This window comes from Cyanistes caeruleus, chromosome 3 (genome assembly GCF_971803275.1).
Source record: "Cyanistes caeruleus chromosome 3, bCyaCae1.hap1.1, whole genome shotgun sequence".
Taxonomy (NCBI): domain Eukaryota; kingdom Metazoa; phylum Chordata; class Aves; order Passeriformes; family Paridae; genus Cyanistes; species Cyanistes caeruleus.
This window is the reverse complement of record NC_141703.1, coordinates 39676751-39689058: the sequence shown is the minus strand read 5'-3', so window position 1 is coordinate 39689058 and position 12308 is coordinate 39676751. Positions and strand designations below refer to the sequence as shown.

Below are 12308 nucleotides of genomic sequence, written 5' to 3'. Positions count from 1 at the left end.
GAAGTAAGGACCTGAGTGTTCCATGAACAGCTACACTAATTATCAGCTATTGCAAGGAAGCACTCACTGTGACTCTGGTAGGCTTGGGCTCAGCCTCTGAGTAGCTAGATAGTAGATAAGACACTTGCAATGTGTATTCTAGCCAATCTGTATTGTAGCCTTCAGCTCAGAAAAGCAGTGTCTATTTAGAAAAAGCAGTCTGTAATGATGTACTTACTATTTATCTTGGCAGTAAGTAGATAACTATATATTTCATACTCAGAAAGGTACAGAACTGCCGAAGTCCATTAGATTAAATCAAATGTACACATGGAAAAGGATCCAGGCAGTGCCAGAGAAGGAGAGAATATCACATAAAGCAAGAATTCTTACAGAGATAATTGCTGAATACCATGTCATTGCTGGTATTGTGCAGCAGCACAATTTCATCTGGCTTTGACATTTCTGAGCTTGTGTGTAGAGCCCAGCATGAACCATTTGGGAGGAGATGCTGCATGCTGGCTCCATGGGTGGAGGATGGCTTTCCCCTGCTTCCTGCCAGTGTGGGGCTACTGCCTGGGACTTAAATGGCTGTGGTTTTCAGTCAGGAGCACTTGGATATGCACCACTTGGATCAGAGCTTTAGTGGCTGGCAGGTTTTATTTACAACCTGTCAGAGGAAATCTCAGTGGGGAGAGCTGCTGGATGGGTAGAATATGGGGGAAGGGAGAATTGAGGAACGGCATAGAATGGAGATGATTTGACAGACAGGATTCCTGGAGACAGAAATTGTACTTTTTTCCTCAGGAAATGTGAGAACTGTAGTCTTGTGATGTCCATATAGACCTCTGCTGTTACTTTCAGTTTTAGTTTCATTTCTTGGGCATGATTTGACTATGGCAGTGTTTATATTACATAATGTTTCTGCAAAACAGTGATGGTAATTAAAGTTACCATAGACACAACCCAATTTCCTACCCCTGGTGTAACCTCTGGATTCAGAAAAAAAACATTAAAAAATCTTGTTGAGAACTGTTTTTCCTTGCCTAAATAGGCATGTGAGTGCCTGGGAGGGTTAACACAATAGGATATTATTAAAGACAGCCTTTGAAACTGGGTGTTGTTCAAATGAACACCCCTTGTTTATCAGTGGAGTCTCTTTGTCTGTTGAAAGATAAAATTGAAAAGGGGAGGGGGACAGTGCTTCTCCCCACACACTCCTAGTGATTTTCTTTTGAAAGCATCGCTTTGTTGGAACAGATCTGTAACAGTTAGGTTCTTCTAGTCATGATTTTTCCTCTTGTTTTCAAAAAACGTGTTTGGTTTCACTCAGAGCATGGCATCCTTGCCTGTCTCACACAGGATTTAGGTACAGGAATATCTTTTCTGTCAGGAGCTGTATTGGTTCTCAATGCTGCGCTCACTGAAGTTCAGCTGGCGGGGTGAGAGGCAGCACTTTGCATTTGTGAAACACCAAATGAAAATTCCTGCCAGTATGTAAAACTTCTGAGTCAAAGCCAGATGCTGGATGGACTATTTTTTTTTTTTGTCCCCACTGTCACTTGCACAAGCAGAAAGCTCTTCAGAGGAGGAACAACCCCTCAGGTCCTGTTCTGGGGTTCAGCCATTGTATCTGAACAGAACTGACCTTCTGCTCTAAGATCAAATATTCTCATGGGACTCTGCTGTCTTCTTTTTCCCCAAACCATTTCCAGCCTTCTCTGGTGTGTTCAAAAATACTAGCAATTTTCTTTAAAAGTCTAATGCTTCTGTAAAGTGCCTGCCTTCTCTGCTGTTAGGAGTGAAAGGCAGGCTAGGTGAAGGATGTACTGTACCTGGGAATTACATGTCTGTCAGGAAGATTCCTCACAAGCTTCTGAACGAAGGAGTATGGGGATCAGGATTTTAAAAGAAATGAGCTATTGAGTTTCAGTGCTTAGAAGTGATTATGCAGTTTTATTGTATGACTGAAGTGTGTGGCATTTCTGTTGCTGACAGGGAAGGCCGCTCTAATGCTCACATTAAAGGAGATTACCAAAGAATCGGAGATGTTATGCTGAAGAACATTCAGAGTATAAAGGTAGGAATGATCCTATCAAAGCTACTAAGCTTTGACATGGATTAACATTAGCATGCTTTTCATTTTCATATGATGTTGCCTCTTGCAATGGTTTTTGCCAATTGTCATCAAGGCTTCTGCTATGAAAGTTTCCTTTGGTGACGTAGCAAGCGTTTGGTGGATTTCCTGGGATTTTGGAATTGCAAGCTGATTTTAAATTGTCCATCCCCTTTCCTCCAGTTTCCTAAGAGCAGAAGCAGCAAACACAAAAGTTCAGGAATATTTCATTTCCAGTTCCTTTTTCCATCAAATAAGAAGGCAAAGCATTGGAATTTGTGTGGCTGAAGAGACTATTCAAATGCTGAGAGTGCCTATTTTTTCATGCAAATATTCATGTTAAGATATTGCAGGATTAGTGACCATAAGCTGGATATTGATTTGACTTGGGAAAATTGTATTTGTGCACTACAGTGCCAAGTTAGGTGAGAGGTTTTTGAATCATGAGAATAATTGCCTCTGATGCCCTTAAGACTAGAAGTAAAAATACATGTGTGAACCATAAATCATGGTGTAATGTTCGGTAGACTTTGCAACTCTTCTTAGTCCGGGCAGAGCAGTATTCTCAATGCTCTGTGTTACTGAGAAAATATCATGGGATGCAGGCACAGGAGCCTGTGAAAACTCTACAGATTTTTTACAGTATGGGTGTAAGCTCACCTTACTGTAATGTATCCATGTATCCAAACATCCATGTTGGCGTGGGCCAAAACAGGACATTCCACCTTCAGCATGCGGATCTCGGAGTGGTTTTGAAACTCTCCAGTAAATCTTTCCTTGGGGATGGCCACTTGGGCATTCTGCAGTTAGTAAATGGAGCAGCCTTGAGTCCTTGGCTGGAGGAAAGGGCAGTTTAATCATTACAGCTCTCACGAGATGTTCGCTAGGACTCGGTTTCTCTTTCAAAAGGACGGAGAGAGACGCGGGGAAGTGAAGTGACACACAAGTGAGATTATATGGCAGATCAGACAGAGGGAACAGAGAAAGCTCCATTTACCATCCCCAACATAGACAGCCTTGTCACCAATAAGGCAGCCTTACTCTCTCTGCAGTGGTCTTAGCCAGGAACTGCTTTTTCCCCTCAAGATGTAATTCACATGCATTGGAAATGCAGAAATGTAGAGGGGGTCTCAGCCTCCATCTCTGCTCTCAAGAAGTATGCAGCTCTTCACAAGCAGGTTTTAGAGTACCAGAGAACTTTGGACAGACTTTGTCTGTGCTCTTGGTACCTTGCAACATTAAATGGTCTGTCCTTTGCTGTCTGCAGGTCCTTCTGGGGCACTAGTCTAAAGGCAGTGTAGAGTCCTCACTGTAACTTAGACCCAGCAGTGTGCTTTCACCTTTCCCATTTTCCCTTTCCCATTAAAGGGTTTTACTTCATTTGCTTTGAGATCCACCACCACTGATCAACTGATACTTGGAGTAAAGAGACAAAAGCTGGTTTAACTTAAAAGAACTGCACAAGAAACAGAAATAAAGTTAGTTAAAACTGTTCTTATTTATCATGAGACCTGTTAAAAGATCTGCAAACTGACACTACGTGTTTAATTAACATAGGAAAGACGTTAAGAGCAAGTAATTAATGGGCAGCTTCTGCAGCAGCCCACAGGGTCTGCTGTGTCTTTTCCTGAGTTACAGGCTTGTAAAATTAATATGAAGTGTGTGGAGGAAGCAGCTTGGCTCTAGGGAAGGTATGTTTCTGGTAAACATGTCACAAATCACAGGAGAGAGAGAGTTGACTGGAAATGTGTCAAAAAGCACAAACTTCAGATTAAGCCAGAATGTCTTCTCAAGTCCATTCAATGTATCCATTCAGGCTTTTTTTTGCTGCTGCTTAATATACTACCATATACTGGAAAACTTTAGTTGGCTGCTCAGAGAAGCTCTGTACGTCCTGAAGAACCTGTTCACCTTTTGTAAAACACAAATAATTCCATGTATAAATTGTTAAAAAAAATACTGCTGAATTGTTTTAAGGGGGAGTTGTGAATACCTGTGATACTGAGACCTAAATGGAGTTAAGTATTTCATGCAAAGCTCATTCATTGCTGGTGTGCAGAGTGTGCTGTGTGGGATTATTTAGAGACTGCTCTAAGGAGAAGAGGATGTAGTCCAAGGATGAAGAACTTGTAACATACACATTTCTGTCGGGCATTGCCTCAGGTTTTGTGTTTGTTGAGTTTCCCAAGAGATGCAGCTTCTCATTAATAAGAGGAGAGCAGAAGCCAGAAGTTTGTTTGCCTGCATCTCAGTTCCCCAGAACCACCTAAGGGAAACTGGGGCATCTAAACCCCTTCATCGTTTCAGAAAATCCCATTCACATTTTTTGGCTGTCTCCATTGCACCTACTTGCATGAGCTGTGTTCACATCAGCTCCTTGCCCAGGATTTCTCACTGGTAAGAGAGTTAGTTTTGTTGAATTATGTACTTTAGTTTTCCCAGGAACGCAGAGAGGGTAGGGGTGTCTGCTTCAAATGAGTAATGCCTTTTTCTCCTTGGCAAGTGAATATCAGAGCCATTGTGTTGTACAGTGATTTTGTTTGCAAAATCCCCACTGCTGTGCTAGTTGGATGTATTATTGGATTAGGTATGGGCTGAGTCATGTCTCTCAGTGATTGTTAAGAGCCTTCTCTTTTCTTTCATGTATAAAAGCAACTGACAATTCACCTGCGAAAGCACAATGAGATTTTAATGGAGCTGGAGAATGGGATCAAAAACTCTCGCAAGCTGGAGACCTTTTGCAGAGATTTTGAGCTACAGAAAGTCTGCTACTTGCCTCTCAATACCTTCCTCCTCAGACCTTTACACAGGCTTATGCACTACAAGCAGATAATGGAGAGGCTTTGCAAGCACTACCCTCCAAACCACATAGACTTCAGGGATTCAAGAGGTAAGAGAAGAGAAGAGATGTCAGTTCCTGGAGCTGGGGAATGGCATCCAAATCCATTAGAGGTGTATGGCTAGAGAAAAAAAAATAATTTTTTTTTTTTAAAGCCTACATCAAAAGAGGATTGAGTTGCAAAATCCACCACTCTGAACACCATAAACAGTAGGATTAAGGTTGTTCTTCTATACACATTATGCCACAGTCTGGGCAGGTACTTGGAGAATTCTGCTGGGGGTTATTAAACAGACAGAAATGACAGCAGGTTCAGGAAGTCTCTTGAACTGAAAACAGCTGGGAGGTTGGGAGAGAGCACAGGGAACATACCATATGTGCTTGTGTTGTTCCTAGCTTTCCTTAGAGATTCTCTAATAACACAAAATACTAGCCTAGGTGAACCCTTGGTCTCACCCAGTAGGGTTGCTGTTATTATGTCTTTCAGTGTTATTTGTCCTTTTTTTTAGAAGAATACAGTTTTCTCTGTTACCATTTCCGTGATTTGTTTCAGGAGCTCAAAGCAGCCAGCATGGGTTGGTTTTGGATTTGGGGTTGTTTTTTTTTCAAACATGAAGAAATTGCCCTCCTGTAGCCTGAACTCGCTGCCTGCCATTTCTTTCTGATGGTTTGTTCTCCTTCCTCCTTGTGCCTGGCCCCACACCTGTTGCAGGCTGTGTGTGTTTAAGGATAACTCTGTTATCTGTACAGCGTTGGTGCAGATCCATGAAAGAGCTTGGGCAGGGAGCAGTGCTCAGCACAACTGCTCCCAGGCATAACATGTGAGCTGAGCTCCCTCAGATTGTGTGGGATGAGACCCACAGCAGGCAGTGCATGGAATGCAGAGCTAACCTGACCTGTGGCAGTACGAAATGCCTCTGACACCGGGGTGCTGTGTGGCTCAGGTGTTGGCCCAAGTGTCACTGCTCCCTGAATGATCTCAAAGAAGGTCATACAGCGAGTAGTGCCTGCATTTCTTTCAGCCAAGGCCAGAGGATGAAGTTGATGTGTCCATTCTCCTCTCCCCAGAGAGTATAGCAGTCTGATTCCTGCTCCACTTTTGAAACTGATACAAAAATAGGTTTCACAGGTGAAAATAAGAGAACATGAGGACAGTGTGACTTAAAGACCCCATCACTGTGAGATCAGTTTCTTACTAAGGTGTTTGGAGATTTTTTTAAAGGTCAGAGTCTAAAGGAAGCCAAAAAAAAAAAAAGTGAATTGAATCTCAGAGGAGAGCATAATTCTCCCACTAGCAGGTGGGTGAACTGTGTACCGAGCAATGATATAAGAAGGAAGATAGAACCACCATTACTGTTCACATGACTGGTTTTTTAACACCAATGGCTTCTGGCACTGAAGTCAGCCAATGTCTTTGGCCCATTCAGAGACTGCCCACCCAGCCATGTGTATCAAGGTTGATGCTCCCACACAGGATGGCACAGGGAGTTGGTGGTGTCTTTAGAGAGAATGAAGTAGAGGCATGATGAAACTCAGTGACGTGCAGCCCTTTAGTTATTCTCATTGATGGGACTGAGGACAAACCCCAAGGTGTTTGACATCTGAAATAATACAAGAAGTGACACTGCCATTTCCTGCTGCTTTCAAATACGGACCTGACCCAGTGTGCTGCAGGCAGGGGAAAAAATGCATTTTTTTTCAAGCATTAAGAACATCCCTAGACTGATCTGAGTTGTAGGAAGTCCTTTATGAGAATCCATTAGTTGGTGCTCTCAATTGACCATACTCTTCTTATAAAGTTCCTGTGGCTAAAACAGCACAGATTTTTGGGAAATGGACTGTCTCTTCATCAAACACTCCACCCCTTCCGCTGTGTAAGATGATGTCCAGAGTTTGTGTGGGTTTCAGTCTGCCTAAGTAGCATTATGCTGTAGAGGAGAAGAGTAGCACAAGAAGGTTCATGAGCTGGGTACTGCTGACAAAAGCCATATTTCTTTTTGAACACTCCTGTAAATTCTTAATAAGCACTTTATGGATTTGTCCATCTAGCTGCTTTGGCTGAGATTTCTGAAATGGTGGCTCAGCTCCATGGCAATATGATAAAGATGGAGAACTTCCAGAAGCTGCATGAACTGAAGAAAGACTTGATAGGCATGGACAATCTGGTGATCCCTGGAAGGGTAAGTAAGAGAGTTGTTATTAAGACTTGATACAATTTCAAGTCATTAGGTATGTTCTCAAAGCCTGTTTATTAGGGGCACGTGAAAAATTGCCTTTCCTCATCTGAACCTCTTTCTGTCACCAAAAACTCTCAGATGTAAATGTAATAATGCCAAAGTCATGTTTTAACACCAGCCAGCAGCCAAGACCCACACAGCTGCTTGCTCACTGCCCCAACAGCAGGACCAGGTAGAGAATCAGAAGGGTAAAAGCAAGCAAGAGAACTTGTGGGTTGAGGTAAAGACAGTGTAACAGGGAAAGTAGAAGCCTTGCACACAAGCACAGCAAAGCAAGGAATTAATTCGCTGCTCCCCATGGGCAGACAGGTGTTCAGCCGTCCCAGGAAAGCAGGGCCCCATCACATGTAATGGGGACTTGGGAAGACAAACATCATCACTTCAAATGTTCCTCCCTTCCTCCTCCTCCCCACTTTATGTACTGAGCATGATGTCATATGGTCTGGAATGTTCCTTTGGTCACTTCAAATCTCCTGTTCTGGCTGTGACTCCTCCCAGCCTCACATGTACCTCCAACTCCCTTGCCAGTGTGGTAGGAAGAAAACCAGAAAAGGCCTTGGCTCTGTGTGTGCCCTGCTCAGCAACAACAAAAACATCTCTATTATCAACCCTGTGTTCAGCTGCTTGTGTCCAGCACAAATCCAAGACACAGCCCCATACCAGCCATGGTGAAGAAATTAACTCTGCCCCAGCCAAAACCAGCACACCATAGAAAGCAGCACCTTTAAAGCAGGAAAAGGCAATCCTCTATTGCCTTTGACTCACTTTTTATGTTCTGGTTTTTGTATAGATTTGAACAGTTTTAGGCAATCCCAAACATCTTTTACAACAGAGGCAGTAAAAATGTAGTATTTATCACAGCATTCAGAGCTTGAGCACTTGCACATTTCATGCTGCCCTTATTTTCTTTTCTCAGCCCTTGATGCTAGAGCTTGGCAGATTAAAGGCAAGTAAGGCATTTGTGCTGGAGGAGCTCTAGCCCTTTCACCATGCCTTGCTGTGAAACTCATGGCCCTGGGGAGGAGCAGTCTCTTCAGTCTACATGTAACATTGGCCAATAATTTTTGACACAGTGTTGCCTTAAGTAAACAATTTAATTGTGCTGTAAGAATACCAACATCTCTTTCTTACTTATCATGCCTTTTTAAAATCAAAGGCTCATTTCAGAACAAATGAGCCACAGTTTAATATTTGTAGCCTTTTTTAATAGTCACACATATCTGTGTGTGCAAACTTGAGAGTTGCTTGTTGTTGATGTAGTTTCCTCCCCACTCCCTTGACTTTCATGTATAATGCACAAAACCAGAATGTGTGGCTGGGTTTGAAGTGGATGTGCCATTGGGAAGGCAGTGCTGAGCACAGATATTTCTGGATTTGTGGCTGTTCTCCACTCCCTCTCTTTACCTCTTCCCTGTCTCCAAGCAGCTGCCACAGCTCCTGTTTCTTTCTAGTGATCCACAGACTCTTCACATCCTTGGCAAGTCCCTCAGGGTGTTTCACAGCCTCTGCATCTCTCTATCACATGAAATTAAATGCTGTCATCGGGTGCTCCTGCTACCTTGGTCTATTTAAAGCCTGAGCAGTCTTCCTGTCCTGTCCTAGGAAGTTCAAGGAAAAGGCAGATGGGGGGGGCAGAAGTTGTTTGCCTGCCAAGACAAGAAGCATTGGCCACCACGCTCTGGCACATGCCCAGGGTGTTGCTGCTTCCAGCCCTTTGGCTGTTTTCTGGCTCTGACTCAAGTCCCTGCCCTGGTGCAGGCAGGGCTGGGAGGCAAATGCCACTGCAACCCCATCCTCTTCAGGTTGTCCCAGAGCAGGATGTCTGCTGCTGAGCTGGTTCCTGTGCTGCTGTGAAAACCCCCCGTGGCTGGGTGTCCTTGCAGGTGGCGGTGACCTGCAGCTCTGGATCCATGCGGTCACCGCCGCTGGCCGTGCTGGTGCCGAGCCTGCCAGGGAATACCGGATGGTGCCACATGGTGCTACTTAGATATTAATAACAATTCATATTCCTTGGTAGCCAGCAACAGCTTCCAGCAGCCTCTCTGGTGCCATGAGCCTGCTGTGGTATAGGGATACCCACCTCTAGCCACTTTTCTACCCCTCAGCCCTTAGGGTAGTGCACTGGACACACCAAAGCAAGGCTAAGGTGTTCAGATTGTTTCTCTGAACAGGTTGATCTAAGCCAATTTATTCCTGAGGTGATGGTGATTAATCCACAATTGTGAGTAGAATGACCTTAGAGAGACTGTAATAAAGAAATAAGTATAAACCTCTTAGCAGTAGCTGGAGGGAGTGACTGAAAAATGATATTTTCATGGGTTTCAGAGAAATATAAGGGTGAGTTACTGCACAGTTCACAGTAAGCCCAAGAAATCCAGCATTTTGAAAGTTTTAGATGTACTGCTTTTCCTCTATTTCCATCCCTAAATATTCTTAAACACAATGGTCTGAATTAATGTGCTGTATTATATGATATGGATGGTGCTGGGATAACTCACACTGCCAGAAAAATGTCTTTGTCTGCTGCTAATGGTGATGTTGAGTCGTGTAGCTGGTTTTACATTGCAGTGAGAGAGCAATGGATGCCATATGCACCACAGAAGATTACCAGTGGTTAACCAAGAACACATATATCATTAGTTTTTATGTCATCTGTGCTGTGAAAAATACTCATTAAAAACTGATGAAAGAGGGAGCTGTCTGAAGGAATTAATGTCAGATAAAGACAATTTTGCTTAGCTGAATTTTCTTAGTATGAATAAAAGGAGTTTATCCTAAAGACAGTTACAGACAGAAAGGAACTACCCTATAAATTAGATTTCTAACATATTTAATAAAATTAAAAGTCATGGTAATTAATAGTAAAGTCATTTGTATGACCATGTAGTCGTATTTCTGTTCACATACTAAAAAATCATCATTTCTGCAGGAGATACATTTTTGGTTTGTATTTGTTTCCCACAGGAGTTTATTAGACTGGGCAGTCTTAGTAAGCTGTCTGGAAAAGGTTTACAGCAACGGATGTTTTTTCTGGTAAGCAAGAAGACAATTTTTCTTTGTACAATGAAATGTAATTCTAGGCATCTACTAGACATAACTGGTAGACTTGAATTTTGAATTACAGTAGGTATTTTTAAACAGTCTTATTTAAATTAACATAGTACATCAACCACGCAGCTGGTTGTTAAGAACCTACATTTCTGTTCAAATCCAATATTCTCTTTGTAACTGCTTCTTACAGAGATAAAGCTATTTTTCATATGACAATGTGAATATAATGATAAATACCTCCTTGCACCTTGTCTTAAATAAAAGCGGAGTCATTACAAAATGAAAAGGAGCACCAGGGATAGTGATCATATTCAGAAAAGAAGATAAAGAGTGACTCCTGGTGATACAAGGAATAATTCACATAATGCTCTCAGAACACATTACAGAACCAAATTTTTCCACAAACCATCCAGTTCCAACATGAGTGCCCAGCATGTTGATGGACCTGCCTGTACTTGGAGATACATTTTGTAGGTTTTGCACTAGGGAAGTTTGACTCCTCCCACCACTTTGACGTTATGGTGATCCCACTCAGTCTCTGATCCACAAGAGTCCACTGGATAGTTCCTCCTCTCTTTTCTTTCCAGCCAGCTGATTTGTTCCCAGGCTCCTCATGTTACTGCTCTTGTGCCCTTTGTGCGGGATGCCCAGCAGAGTGCACAGATTCTTTAGTACACAAAACCCTGAGGAGGAGACAGTGTAATGTGGCAGAAAAATGCTGCCTTGGCTTCTTGTGTGCAAAAGGTGAAGGCAGTGGCTGTGTAGAAAAGTCTGTGAGTGCACTAGATTTTACAAGGTGTTTGAGATTTAATCTTTGCGATGGACCAAAGATATAACCTGATAAATCTACCTGAGTAGGATTATCCTCAGCCTTTAAAGGCACTGAAGAGGAAGCCTAATGAGTACGGTGCAGATTTTCTTGCGTACCAACAGATACTGGATGATGCCTTGGAATTGTACCTGTATACAGCATTAAAAATCTGACAGCTAGACTCAAGTCAGTTGCTTTCACTGTCAAAGAACTTTTTTATTTGTCTTGAGCACCAGAATTTATTTGGAGGTAAAATCCCAGGTCAATACTGTGGGATTCCAAGTACAAGTGTAATCATTGGCAAAATTAAATCCCCCTCTAGTGGCTGATCCACAAAGCTTCATGAATTACTTCTGTTGCATTGTGGAGGTCTGTGGTGAGAGCTCTGTCTCACACCACAGAGTATGATTTTCTGGTTTGGTTTCTGGTTTCTCACACCATCTGATTTGAGAAAAACACCTTTTAACCAGGGTGGCTCAGTGAAGATACTCTGTTCATTTTATGGCAACAAAATGCAGGCAGTCATTTCACATACTTCGGACAATTGTTGTTACCTGCAGGAAGCTCTGTAAATTGAGATTCTCAGTCTCTTCACCTTGATATTTTTAACCTAAAACCATCTACCTTAAAACAGGTCTCCCAGCTTCTTTCTGAATATGGGGAGTAAAAGATAGCCACTGTTTGTAAGGGCTGAGTAGAAAATATCTCTTGGGCAGGTTTGCTTATATTTTCTCTCTAAGCAGGAGAAAATATTGGTGAAACATACACTTTCCATAGCTTCAAAGTTCAGCAGAGTGTGAAGTATACTGCTGTGCTTCACCTCTGCTGTGGCTTAATAGTTCTGACCTAGAGGTCATAAAGGGGACATTAGAAGGCATTGGAAAATATCCAGAGAAAAATTACGGAAACATAACTAAAACTAGCTGGAAAGGAGGGCTGGGAAGGTAACAGGTACTAACACTAGGTAGTGGAATATTGTGGAAGCCAATATTTTGGATTAACGCATTAGGATTGCCATATAAATACTCAGCTTTCCTGTATTCATTGTTCTGATTTTTTTTTTCACATACATGCATGCCAACCAACACCATTCTAATGATGCTTATCCTTATTTTTTAGTTTAATGATATCCTGTTGTACACAAGTAGAGGCCTGACAGCATCCAATCAGTTTAAAGTCCACGGGCATCTTCCACTGTATGGCATGACAGTAAGTATTGTGAGAACTTAAGGGCTTCATGCATAAGTGGCCATTTGTGGTCACATCTTATTTGCT

The 12308-nt window shown here is 42.4% G+C and overlaps 1 protein-coding gene across 11 annotated transcripts in view; it reads left to right on the top strand.

Moving 5' to 3' along the window:
* FARP1 (FERM, ARH/RhoGEF and pleckstrin domain protein 1) overlaps positions 1 to 12308 on the top strand; it is a 202336-nt gene that overhangs the window by 181511 nt on the left and 8517 nt on the right. For all 11 annotated transcript variants that reach the window (XM_086880843.1, XM_086880841.1, XM_086880837.1 and 8 more), the window contains exons 17-21: positions 1978 to 2059; positions 4748 to 4985; positions 6984 to 7114; positions 10136 to 10204; positions 12153 to 12242. In XM_086880843.1, coding sequence (XP_086736969.1) covers positions 1978 to 2059; positions 4748 to 4985; positions 6984 to 7114; positions 10136 to 10204; positions 12153 to 12242 — 610 coding nt within the window. The remainder of the gene's footprint in view (positions 1 to 1977; positions 2060 to 4747; positions 4986 to 6983; positions 7115 to 10135; positions 10205 to 12152; positions 12243 to 12308) is intronic.